Raw genomic sequence first — 12,589 nt, 5'->3', positions numbered from 1 at the left:
CCCAGGCTGCCTGTTTGTGCTAGTACCCTGTTTTGAACGTTCTAATGGAAAGCAACTTTCAAAGAGCACGAGAAAAGTCTTGAGAAAAGCATTATATTTATCGTCTACTGTATCAGCGCTATAAACATCTTGCCACTCTTGTTCCTTGATAAGGTTTACAAAGGTCTCTACAGCAACTGGATCAGCTTTCCTAAACAGCTGATGACTATATTTAACACGTGTTACAGCACAAAAATCTTTTAGAGTTAAAATTTGTGCATCATGGTCTGAAAGGCCATTCACCTTTTTGCTAACAGAATGCCCTTCTAGTAATGAGGAATGAACAAATATGTTGTCTATGGTTGTTCTACTGTTCCCTTGCACTCTCGTTGGAAAGAATACGGTTTGCATAAGATTATATGAATTAACGAGGTCTAGCAGCATCCTCTTCCTTGCACAATCACTTATACAATTAATATTGAAGTCACCACATATAACTAACTTTTTGTATTTCCTATAAAGTGAACCAAGAACCTCCTCTAGCTTTAGCAAAAATGTTGTGAAATCAGAGTCTGGGGATTTATAAATAACAACAGTTAGAAGTTTAGCTCCGTTAAATTTAACCACATCTGCACAACATTCAAACACCTTTTCAGTGCAGTACTTTGAAACATCAATTGACTCAAATGGGATGCCTTTTTTCACATACATGGCTACTCCCCCACACCGCAAAGAGCTCCTCAAAAAGCTGCCAGCCAACCTGTATCCTGGTAAAGGAAGCCTCTGAATTATCTCCTTATTTAAGAAGTGTTCAGATATACCAATAATTTCAGAGTCAACATCTATAAGCAGTTCACTAACTTTATCTCTAATACCTTTTATATTTTGATGAAATATACTAATTCCCTCATTACTCGGATACCTAAGCTTTGTCAAAAGTGGTTCCTTTGTTAGAGAGACTTCCCTTTGCAGAAATACCTATCAGCTGACTTCAATCTAAAAAAGGTGCAGCTCTAACACCCACTACTGCAGGAATTTTCCCATGAGTGATCCCACCAACCCCACCTATGCTGTCACCTATAAGCTTTGCCAACCTCCCCTTCCCATACCTGTTGAGGTGCAGGCCATGTCTAGTGAAACCCGTCCTGCTGATAGACTCCACCAACACCACTGAAATGTGACCCATGCTTTCTGTCATCAGCACACCCCCAAGTCTCATGTTATTACGCCTGACGGCTGTATTAAGATGAGGCCGATCGTGACGCTGAAACAGTTCCAAGAAATGCACATTCGTGTTGCCAGTCTGTGTGGCTATCTTTTCCAAGTCACTATCTATGTCATACTCCCCATCCCTATCAATACTATTACCAGCCCCACCCACAATCACTACCTGATCCTCTTTAGTAAAATCCCTACATAACCGCCCTATGTTGACAGTCACCTTCAACAATGAAAGTAACTTCTGTCCGTATGCAAGTTATGATTGTTTGTGCATATGATGTAGGTGTGGTGAATGCTGTCCCATAGAGTGAATTCATCCAAGACACACTGGCACCACCCCAGGCCTTAGGTTCTGGAATATGATAAGCTACAACTCTCATTCACCTTTAGTGTTTCTGGGAGGGGGGGGGGAGGGGAGCCGGGGGGGATGCAAAAAGTGCTCAGTACATGCAAAATGTTGTTAGACCCATTCTTTTTCCATTCTTACAACAGAAAGGTGATGCTTTGTACTGGCACACTGCCCATGAAACTCAACCTGCTCTGCAAGACATACAGAAACTTCCATGGCCAGCACACACTGTGGACTTGTCTCCAATCAAGTATCAAGTAAATGTAGGATATGATGGGCTTGTGCAACTCATCAACCAATAACTCTTACAGATCTACATGAACAGGTCGAGCATGTGAGGCATACCATATCCTAGAACAGCATTCGCCATCTACACAATTGACTGGATGCAGAGTCAGTGCCCATACTTCTGCCTGTGGAGGCACACCATATATGAATATGGATGTTTCAGCATGGATTGACACCTGGTTCCTCAGAACCACTTGGGCTATTGATCTATAAATGTAATCATTTCATGTACACCACATAAATCTTGAGTGACTTAGAAACCTCTAAAAGGGTATACCATTTTTTTCTGCAATTGTATATAAATGACCTAGTAGAAAACAATGGAAACTCCTTAAGAATTTTCATAGATAATGTGGCTGTGTATAAGAAAGTAGCAACATCATGACAGTATCAACTTACAGAACGACCTAAAGAGGTTTCATGGATGGTGCAGTCTCTTGCCGTTGACCCCGAATATAAATAAATGTAACATATTGCGCATACTAAGGAAGAGAAATCCACTACTGTATAACTACATGATTGATGACAAATTGCTGGAAACAGTATTTACCATAAAATATATGGAAGTAACTATCCAGATCACCCTTAAGTGGAATGACCGCGTAAAACAAATAGTAGGAAAAGCAGATGCCACATTGAGATTCATTGGAAGAACCTTAAGGAAATGTAACTCATTCATGAAGGAAGGGGCTTATAAGGCACTTGTTCGACCAGTTCTTGAAAACTGTCCATTAGTCTGGGATTCTTACCAGGTGGGACTGATAGAAGAGAGAGAGAAGATCCAACAACAAGCAGGTTCATTTAGGCTGTGTGAGTGCATTACAGAGATACTCAACAAACTCCAGTGATAGATATTACAAGAGAGGTGTTGTCCATCACTGAGAGGTTTCCTATTGAAATTTTGAGTGAGCCCTTTCTGAGAACAATCAGACAACTTGTTACTGCCTCCCACACATATCTCACAAAATGACCAGAAGTACAAAATTCAAGAAATTAGAGCTAATAAAGTGACTTATGAATGATCATTCTTTCCATGTATCATTTGTGGGTGGAAGAGGAAAAGGGGAATCAATTATTGGCACCAGAAGTACCCTCCACCACACATCATTAAGTGGCTTGTGAATTAATAAGTTTATTTACAATATGTACACAATGTAACTGTGATATACTTAACTTTGAAATATAATAGATCCTTTACTGGTGTTGGGTTATACGCAACAAAAGTAAAGTTCTTGAGTGTAACAAATAGTCTTGAATGCTGATACAGTCCAATAAGCCACTGACCTGTTGTAATGCTTAGTGGTGCCGTGCTATTTTGATGTAATTTCTCACTGCAGTCTTCGATGCCACTGTAATACTGATATAAGTCTTTGGATTCACTGAAGTGGGGCAGAGCTCTGAGAGTGGCTGCTTAAAAAGACATGCTGATCACTCAGTCACAGGCAGTGAAAGTGATGTGATATAGCATCCTCTGGTGGCACATATGAGTGGCACACCCCATCAGAGACAGTGATTGGTGGAAGGGTGAGATTGCCACCAGTGCACTGGAGGGAAACTTAAATTTGTAATCACATGTGTAGCTGTGCGAGACTTGCAAGGTGCCAGCTGTGTTTGACAGAAACACTGTGGTTACTGCATTCCTCTCCCACCCTCATCCCCCAACCCACCCCATCGCAAAATGTTGCACCATCATCACATATTAATGGTGTAGGCAATGATAAAGGGGAGATCTATGCCGTGGTGCCGTTGATGATATTAGTTGTGGCATGATGGAAGGTGGCACCAACCAACCTGCATCTAGACATTAGTCTTGTGAACCACCAGGAACATCTGATGAAAAGCAGAACATAGGATGCCAATCCAATACCACACATGGATGCAGCATTGCCTCTGCTGACGACAAAGAAGGCCATACAGCTGATGGAGGGTCAATGACAATGACCACCATCACTGAGAATGGTGATGAGTGCAGCAGCAGTGCCTGTAGAGGTGGCAGTAATGGCATAGGTGGGCAGGGATTGATTTCTGTGGCAGAATCATTAGAAGACCCATGCACTCACACGTCATGCCCTGACAAGGACTGCTCAGGGGCAACAGATTGGGTTGCAGACAGCATGTCTGAAAAATGAAAATCTACTGCAGGATCACTATGATCATGGAACTGCAGTTGGTTTTAGTGCAGTTTATAGGTTCATTTAGACTGTGTGAGTGCATTACAGAGATACTCAACAAATTCCAGTGATAGATATTACAAGAGAGGTGTTGTCCATCACTGAGAGATGTCTGAGTGATGACCCCATATTCTCAGTTGTGAGGCTTGTTATAGACACCATAGAAAACTTTATTCTTTGTGGGGAACTTTGTTATGAAGTTAGCATTGGAAACAGAGAGGTGAGGGTGAAAGAGAGGCAGCAGAGCATGTCGGCAATGATCACGTAAGAGTTCTAATAGTGAAGGATCATGAGCAGGCATAGTGCAGTAGAGGCTTGGAAAAAATAACAATCCATACTCCCTCGAGTGCAAAGCATGAAGTGTGGACATCAGAGCCTTAAAGTGCAATAGAAATGTTCAGATTATCCTGTGACTGAGAAGAGAAAACTGTTGAAATTCCAATGAAGAAAATTGTGGATCATTGTCCAAAACATTTTTTTGTGGCAAACCTTCTCAGCAAAAGGCAAGAGCAAGTGCTTAGCACACATGGGTTTAACTTCTATCTGTGTCACTAATGGATGTCTGGTGTGTTGGTAGCAGAAATTGCCCATAAAGACGGTCAGGCATCTACAAAAAGATAATGCATTAACAAGTTCATTTACAATATTTATTATTTAATATTTGAAATACACATAACTTTGAAGTTCTTTAGATACTTTACTGGTGCTAAGTAATAACAGTGAGCATAAGGTTCCTGATAGTAACAAATATTCTTGAATGCTGATATAATCTGATAAGTCAGTGACATGCAGTAATGCTTAGTAGCATTATGCTATCTTGATTAATTTCTCTCTGTAATCTCCCGTACTAATGTTGATACGCATCTATAGACTCTGTTAGTCAGGGATGGAGCTTTGTGTGTGACTGCTTAAAAAGACACACAGCCAGTCAGAGTTGCAGGCGGTAAGGTCATGTCAATTTAGCACCCTTTAGTGGTATGTATGCACAGTGGTGGCTGCTGTGTAAGAGCACAAGTGCATGTGAACACCCTAACTTTGGACACCTTGCAGATTTATTGGTTATTTTTCTTTGAATTCTGTTAAATTTAACATAGATGATGCAGTCTGAAAGATACTTAAATCTACCACACTACTGCTCCTCTAGATTCTGTGGAACTTGGCACAGGGTCATCAGCAAACCTTCAGTTGTGCTTTTGTGCATGAGCAACTCACCTGGTGTAATTGCCTTATGGGTGACATACATATGGATTTAACAAACAATGCGCATGGTTCAAGATGTGCACAGCTGGCCCTTGCAACTCAACGAGAAGTTTACGTCAGTGTCACCAGATGGTAGCACACTGGGGCTAACTTTTATCCCTGTTTGGTCAGCATAAATCATGATACATGGTAGCACACATCTCACAAGGGAAACTCCCCATTGCACCCTTTCAGATTTGGTGGTAAGAGGGCCCAGTGGACAGCCTGTCAAATATTGAATATAGACCAAGCATGAAAACAGGACAAATGTGTAATAGACTGTGAAAAAAGGCAAAATAGATACATTGAATAATCAAAGAACAAGAAATGCAATACAGAGCAGCCAGAACAGCAGTGACATATTGGTTAAGTGAGTAGGGTGTTCCACTGCTATGTGGGCAAGCTGTATTCAAACATCACTTGTCAATTTTTTTTCTTTTTTCACTGTTCACATTATTCAAATTTGTCTCCATGTCATGGTGTAACGTCCATTTGCAATGGTGAGGTGTAAGGTAGGGACCTATAATGACAGTTGATTCTGCACAACTCAACTACTCAATTAGCAGCTGAAAGGAAGTGACTTTCGAATGGGAACCACAGACATTCGATAAGTAGGTGACAAGTCAGCCAGATCCTCCATTGGAAAACATGTCTGGTGTGTCATGCATGTCACTAGTGATAGTATGTGTGTCATATGATAAGAATCTCTTATCGATGCACCTAATTTGTATGGCTGTTAAGTCAGTCAGATAGGCATCCTTGCCAAATATAAGTGTTCATATGAATGTGATCACTCCAAAGGAAGTGATGAAAACCTAAGTTTGTCATGTAAGCTGCAACAAATGAATGCAACAATCTCACAGTCACACAGTTTCTCTGTGCTCTGTCAAAACATATGTTTTTAGAGTTTTTGAAGTTGTATTCCATTTTAGAAGTCTTGACTCTTGAATTCCTTTGTTGTAACATAGTTCACATCTGTGTATTTATTGTTTCCATTTCTGTGAGACATCTATCTGGTATATCACCTGCTCTCACTATTCATCACATTGACTTGTGATGGTAATGCATTCTTACAAAATGACTCATAAACTATAACCTACGTATACTGTGACAGCTGCCAAGACTACAGAAAGAGAACAAACATTTCGATGACCGGACAGACAATTCATACTGTCATGAAAAAAAAAAGAAAGGAAAAAGAAACAACAACAAAAAATGGCATAAGGGAGTTTTGAATATGGGTCACCCATTGAGCTATCAAACACCATGTCCTCTCACCCACACAACATTGCTGCACGAGGCTGCTCTTTATTACACTTCTTGTTCTTGGACTGTTCACTGTTTCTATTTTTATTTTTATCACAGTTTAGTACACCTTCTTCCTGTTTTCAGCCTTGATCTGTGTTCAGTTTTTGACAGGCTATCCACTGTGCCATCTTACCACTAAATCTGATGGGGTGGCAATGGGGAGTTCCCCTTATCAGATATGCTAATTCTCTCTCTACATACTATAGTCAAATTAGACCAGATATCAGTGTATGTTAAAGCTGTACTGACTGTAAACCTATTTTGTGGGTTCCTGAATGAGTTATAGTATATTAAGTTGTGAATTTTATCATACAGTAATCCATTTGAGGCGCTGAGAATCATAATAACCTAAAGCACATCACCATCAATTATGAGATTGTAGCATTTATTCATGCTTCTAAAATCTGTTGAACTTTTTGTTATCTGTGCTTTAGACCCACATTGTATATATGAAAATTCTTGAAAAGCTATGTCACTGGCTTCTCTGGTATTTTTGCTTGAATATGAGATCAACAGCAATGTACTTTAAGGCCTTATGGATCTCAGCACTTCATTTGTATTCTAGTCAAGTGACCATGTTGGTAGACATAACAACTTGAGTTTAATCATTTCCACAAACAACACTTTGTGTTTGGAGTTGGTAGTTTACTGTGCAGGAACCAGCTATTGTGTTCTGTGTAAACATGAACTATATTGAATTTGTTTTAAATACTAACAGAAAAGTAAAGATGTGAGGATGGGTCACAAGTCATGCTTGGGTAGCTCAGTCGGTAGAGCATTTGCCTGTAAAAGGCAAAGGTCCCGAGTTCAAGTCTCGGTCCAGCACACAGCTTTAATCTGCTAGGAAGTCCACACTCTGCTGCAGAGTGAAAATCTCATTCTGGGAACAGAAAAGTAAATTACCAGGAAATGTTAGCCATAAAGGAACTAGGGCCTCCGAGAACAGATCCTTTGATTGAGAAAGTGACAAAATCAAATACGCATGACTACAAGCAAACATTTAACAAGGAAGTGTACAGTTACCCCAAGTTGTTGTGTGGGTGCAGCGTAAGAATATCTGATTTTCAATCCAAAAGCAGATTTGTGAACTAATACATCTGTTAGGAATCTTGTACATTTGTCTGACGAAATGGGAAAGCACAAAAACTGAATGAATGAATTTAGAATAATAACTTAAGTTCTTTTTGCTAAGAATTTTTCAAACAAATGGCATATGTGGCTCTATGTTTGTAATTTCATGGCATAGAATATCATCTTTCAGATATACTGTGCTTAAATTTGTCACAGTTAATTTTTAAAATTTAGGCAGCCATTAGGTAGCATTTTCAATCACATTTCAAATATAGGAATTTATCTCTCTTGCCTCGCCTATATTTTGAGGGTTATTCAACTGACAGAGGTAATGACATATCTGCCACACTGTCCTAGCATTATTTTTAGCAGAATAACTCCTGAAAAACTGTCACTTTGATTGTGCAGTAAGTTTAACTTGAACTGTGGGTACAGCTTCTACCTTGACATCCACGTTCATTCAGTGTGTCACTGGTTGATTGTGCAAATTGTCCAGAGACTAGTCCAGCAGGTATTTATAAGTGATGGGTACTGAGTACATATTAAATGTGAATTAATTTTCACACATTTTAAATTAGGATGTACCTGATATTTCATTTAAAAAATTTTATTATAATGTCAGGTAAATGTGAGTAATATATGTGTTTTGTTTCTATGTGTTACAGAGTATTTGAGAAGATGGTTGTTTACTGTGACACATTCATAAATCTGATTCCACTGTCATTTGTACTGGGCTTCTACGTCGCATATGTGGCTGGAAGATGGTGGCAGCAGTATATGGCAATACCGTGGCCCGACAAGTACGATAAAGTCGTATTTGGTGTATGGGTGTAACTGCTAACAAAAATTGATTCCCACAGCAAATATAATAATTTACTAAAAGGTACCCATTTGACAAAATCATGAAAAATGACACTACTTTTTCTTTTAACCAATTTACTCAATTAAAGCTGCATGTGATAGTAACTTGATTTTATTAACAGTATAACCTAATCTCACACAACAATATTAAAAATTATTGGTATTGGAAAGTGATTGTTACTTGAATGTAGGTTGCCATATCCTCAAGTGAATGTATACAGATATTTTGACAGAATCAGAGAGAGAGAGAGACACACAAGTAAATGTGTAGTTTTATATTATCTGTTTTGATGTAAGTATAATCCAGATGCATGTTATGTGAAGCATCCTGTTTCATTAACACGTTAACCAAATGATATGGCCATTTTGTAAACTCCCCCTTAGATATAAAATTAATTTATTCATGCAATTTTAGTGCCAGTTGCTTTTTTTGCTATATATATTTTATTATTCTAAGGAAGTAAGTTTTACTACTACTTATCTTGCTGAAAAGAAATCCCTCCAAATTTTTATATGAAAACTCTTAAAGCTTTTTAAATAAAACAAGTATTATTAACATTCTACATCTTTGTTATTCATGTCTGTATATTTGCAGCCCTCTGCCACTAGAGTACTCTGAGTTGCAGGCTTTAATATTGTGGTGTGTAACATAACTATGTCGATGAATGAGATGCAGCATGCTGTAATCGTGCTCCAAATTTCAAGAGTTCATCCACAAATGCAGCACCCTCTCCTTCAGCATGATAATTTCAGACCACACACGAGCCTTGTGACATCTGCAGCAATCTGACACCTTGGATTAACTGTCATCAATCATTCTCCATACAGGTACAACTTGACCCCATCAAATTCTCATCTGTTTTCCAAACTTAAAGAACACCTTTGGAGACATCACTTTGATACTGATGATGTCACACAAGCTGAGGTGAGATTGTGGCTCCAACAACACAGTCAATTATTCTACAGTGACAGCATCAACAAACTGGTTAATGATTGGAAGAAATGTGTTTGTGTCCAGCATGGGTATGTTGAGAATAAATATGTAGGCACAAGAAAAATAAAGATTTAGAATGTTAATAACATTTGTTTTATTTTAGAAGGTATAAGCTGTTTTCAATAAAAAAAATTCAGAGACATTACATTTCAGCATATCCTCCTATATGGCATTTGCATCTAGGGGTTTGCTTCCACTGAAAGTCCTGATAATAAAAATATAGGTTGTTTATTTTTTTAATGATGAGACTGAAGTATAATGCTGTCTTTTTAGATTCAACACTCTTTATTTCTATGTTCACTCATCACAAACTTCATATATGACATTGCAACATAACGGTTTTAATGCAAGTCAGAAATATTTTCATACACACTGTTATAACTTCAAGTTGAACAAATATATTTCAAGGAAGACGCAATACATGAAAGTCACAGATCAAGTAAACAGAGTAAGATGTGTGTACACTTTAACAGTCAAATCATAACTCAGTCCAAGTCTAGCGGCCGATGGATGGCTGGCCGCTTAGGTGGCGCTGCTGCTGCATGGCTGGCAGACAGTGCCGCATGTAGAGGACATGCGTAACTGCGCGGCAGCACTTTGAAAGATCGGCGAGTCACAACACTTTTCCCCTCCTTTGAATTTTTTGCACAGGACTTGATGGAGGTGGCCTGTAGATTGCTAACATCCATAGGTGTTGTTTGACTGGCCGTAAAGTCTCAAGGAGGAGGCTTCCCATATGGATGGAAGTGTCCCCGATGATAACGGGTCGAGATGACAGGAGATGTGGGGGTTGAATCTCATGCGGCCCCGTGCACCAATCTGTCCATTGCGGCAAGTCCGGTTGTTATAACAGGAGACATGGGCGATGTGTCCGCGTACGTAGGAGAAGGAGGCGAGTAGAGTGGCTCCGACAGATGATGGTCATCTGGTTCCTGCATGGGCACATCTCCTGGTGGCATCAGTTCTTGTGCTGGCACCGATATGATGGTGAGAGGCCTGCGTTGTGAGTAATGAGAGATTTCAGTATCCTGAGCGTCAGGTAGAGCTGAAGGTGGTGTAGTGGCATCTGGAACAGGCATTGCCGGCACACGCGGCCGAAGCTGGTCCGAATGATGCACTGCAACACCCGTGTCTGTCTGCATTTCATACAGGCGTTGGCCACCGTGTCGTAAGATGCGGCCAGGACACCATTTTGGCCGCCTGCCATATTCCCATACCCATACAAGGTCATCGGCAGTGAACCGCCCAAGCAAAGGCACCCGCGGCCGTGAGGTGGAAGGCCGCAGAAGATGAAGTAGCGTGTGGGGCTGTCGGCCATATAAGAGCTCAGCCGGGCCGTGGTCGCCCATGGGGGTGAAACGGTAAGAAGCCAGAAAGTGGAGAAGTGTATCATCAGCAGAAATCAGGACTTTCCTCATCTGAGCCTTAAATGTGCGGACCAGTCGTTCAGCCTTACCGTTTGACTGTGGATGGAACAAAGGGGCTGTGACATGCATGACGCCGTGACGGGCACAAAAATACGCAAAATCAGAGGAGGCAAATTGTGGACCATTATCAGTAACAAGAGTAGAGGGAAGGCCTTCCAAAGAGAAAATCCGAGCTAGAGCATTGGTGGTTGCTACGGTGGTAGGCGACATGCAACAGACAATGAAAGGAAAGTTAGAGTAGGCGTCAATAACGAGAAGCCAATAAGTACATAAAAAAGGTCCCGTGAAGTCAGCATGAATACGCTCCCAGGGCTTCTCAGGAGAAGGCCACGGTGACAAAGATGACTTCGGGGCAGCGGACTGTGACGCCCAAGGGCCGCAGGCAGCGACCATGTGTGCGATTTCAGAGTCAATGCCGGGCCAGTACACATGACAGCGCCCAGAGATTTTGTGCGAGAGACACCCCAGTGCCCTTGGTGAAGGAGGCGCAAGACAGAAGCACGCAAAGACGCAGGTACCACAACATGTGGCGAAGCATTGTCGGTGGAAAGGAGGATAACATCATCCCTAGCCGTGAGGCAGTAACGCAAAGTGTAGTAGTTCCACAATGGATCAGAAGTCTTAGCAGATGGATGATCTGGCCAATCCTTCTGAATACAGCGTAAAACCCGGGAGAGGGTAGGGTCAGAACCAGTAGCAGCCGCCAGCCGGTCCCCGGTGATGGGGAACCCGTCCACAACCCACTGCTCGGCAACATCCAGGTGGAAACACAAAAGTTTGTCCATATCGAATGCCAAATCAGGACCCATGGGAAGGTGAGACAGTGCATCACCATTCGCATGTTGAGCCGTCGGCCGGAAATGAATCTCATAATTGAAACGAGACAAGTAAAGAGCCCAATGCTGGACGCGATGTGCAGCCTTGTCAGGAAGTGACGTTGATGGATGAAACAAGGAAACAAGTGGTTTGTGATCCGTAACAAGATGAAATTTAGATCCGTAGAGAAAAACACCAAACTTATGAAGAGCATAAATAATGGCCAAATCTTAGTTTTCAATTTGAGAATACTTTTGTTGGGCATCCGTGAACGTTTTGGAGGCATAAGCAATGGGTTGTTTAGAACCGTCAGAAAAACAGTGCGCAAGGACTGCACTGACCTCATATTGAGAGGCGTCCGTGGCAAGAACAAAATGTTGGCCAGGTCGATAAGTAGCCAGGCATGGGGCCTGTTTCAGCATAGTCTTCAATTTCTGGAAAGCCCCGTCGCATGATGCGGACCAGTGAAAAGGCACATTTTTATGCAACAGGCGAGGCAATGGCTGAGCCACCAAAGCAACAGACAGTAATAACTTGTGATACTATGCTATTTTCCCCAAGAAGGCCTGCAGTTCCTTAACAGATGTAGGACGAGGAAGGGCATCGGTCGCAGCGACAGTTTGCTGAAGCAGACGAATACCATACCAATAGAGTTAAAACCCCAAGTACATGATAGATGCCTGAAAAAATTTTGATTTCTGAAGATTACACTTAAGACCGGCAGTCTGTAAGACATGAAAAAGTGTGTGGAGATTTTGAAGGTGTTCTTCAGTGGTGGAGCCAGTGACAACAATGTCGTCCTGGTAATTTATACACCCAGGGACAGTGAGCAATAATTGTTCCAAGAATCACTGAAAGAGAGCAG

At 41.1% G+C, this 12,589-nt stretch overlaps 1 protein-coding gene across 1 annotated transcript in view; it reads left to right on the top strand.

Annotated features, from left to right (window-relative positions):
• Nucleotides 1-12,589, top strand: part of LOC126248825 (uncharacterized) — a 651,409-nt gene that overhangs the window by 334,251 nt on the left and 304,569 nt on the right. The window contains exon 3 of the mRNA XM_049950238.1: nt 8,292-8,426. Coding sequence (XP_049806195.1) covers nt 8,292-8,426 — 135 coding nt within the window. The remainder of the gene's footprint in view (nt 1-8,291; nt 8,427-12,589) is intronic.

This window comes from Schistocerca nitens, chromosome 3 (assembly GCF_023898315.1).
Source record: "Schistocerca nitens isolate TAMUIC-IGC-003100 chromosome 3, iqSchNite1.1, whole genome shotgun sequence".
NCBI lineage: Eukaryota > Metazoa > Arthropoda > Insecta > Orthoptera > Acrididae > Schistocerca > Schistocerca nitens.
Note: the sequence above shows the minus strand (reverse complement) of the source record. Positions and strands in the feature narration are given on the sequence as shown.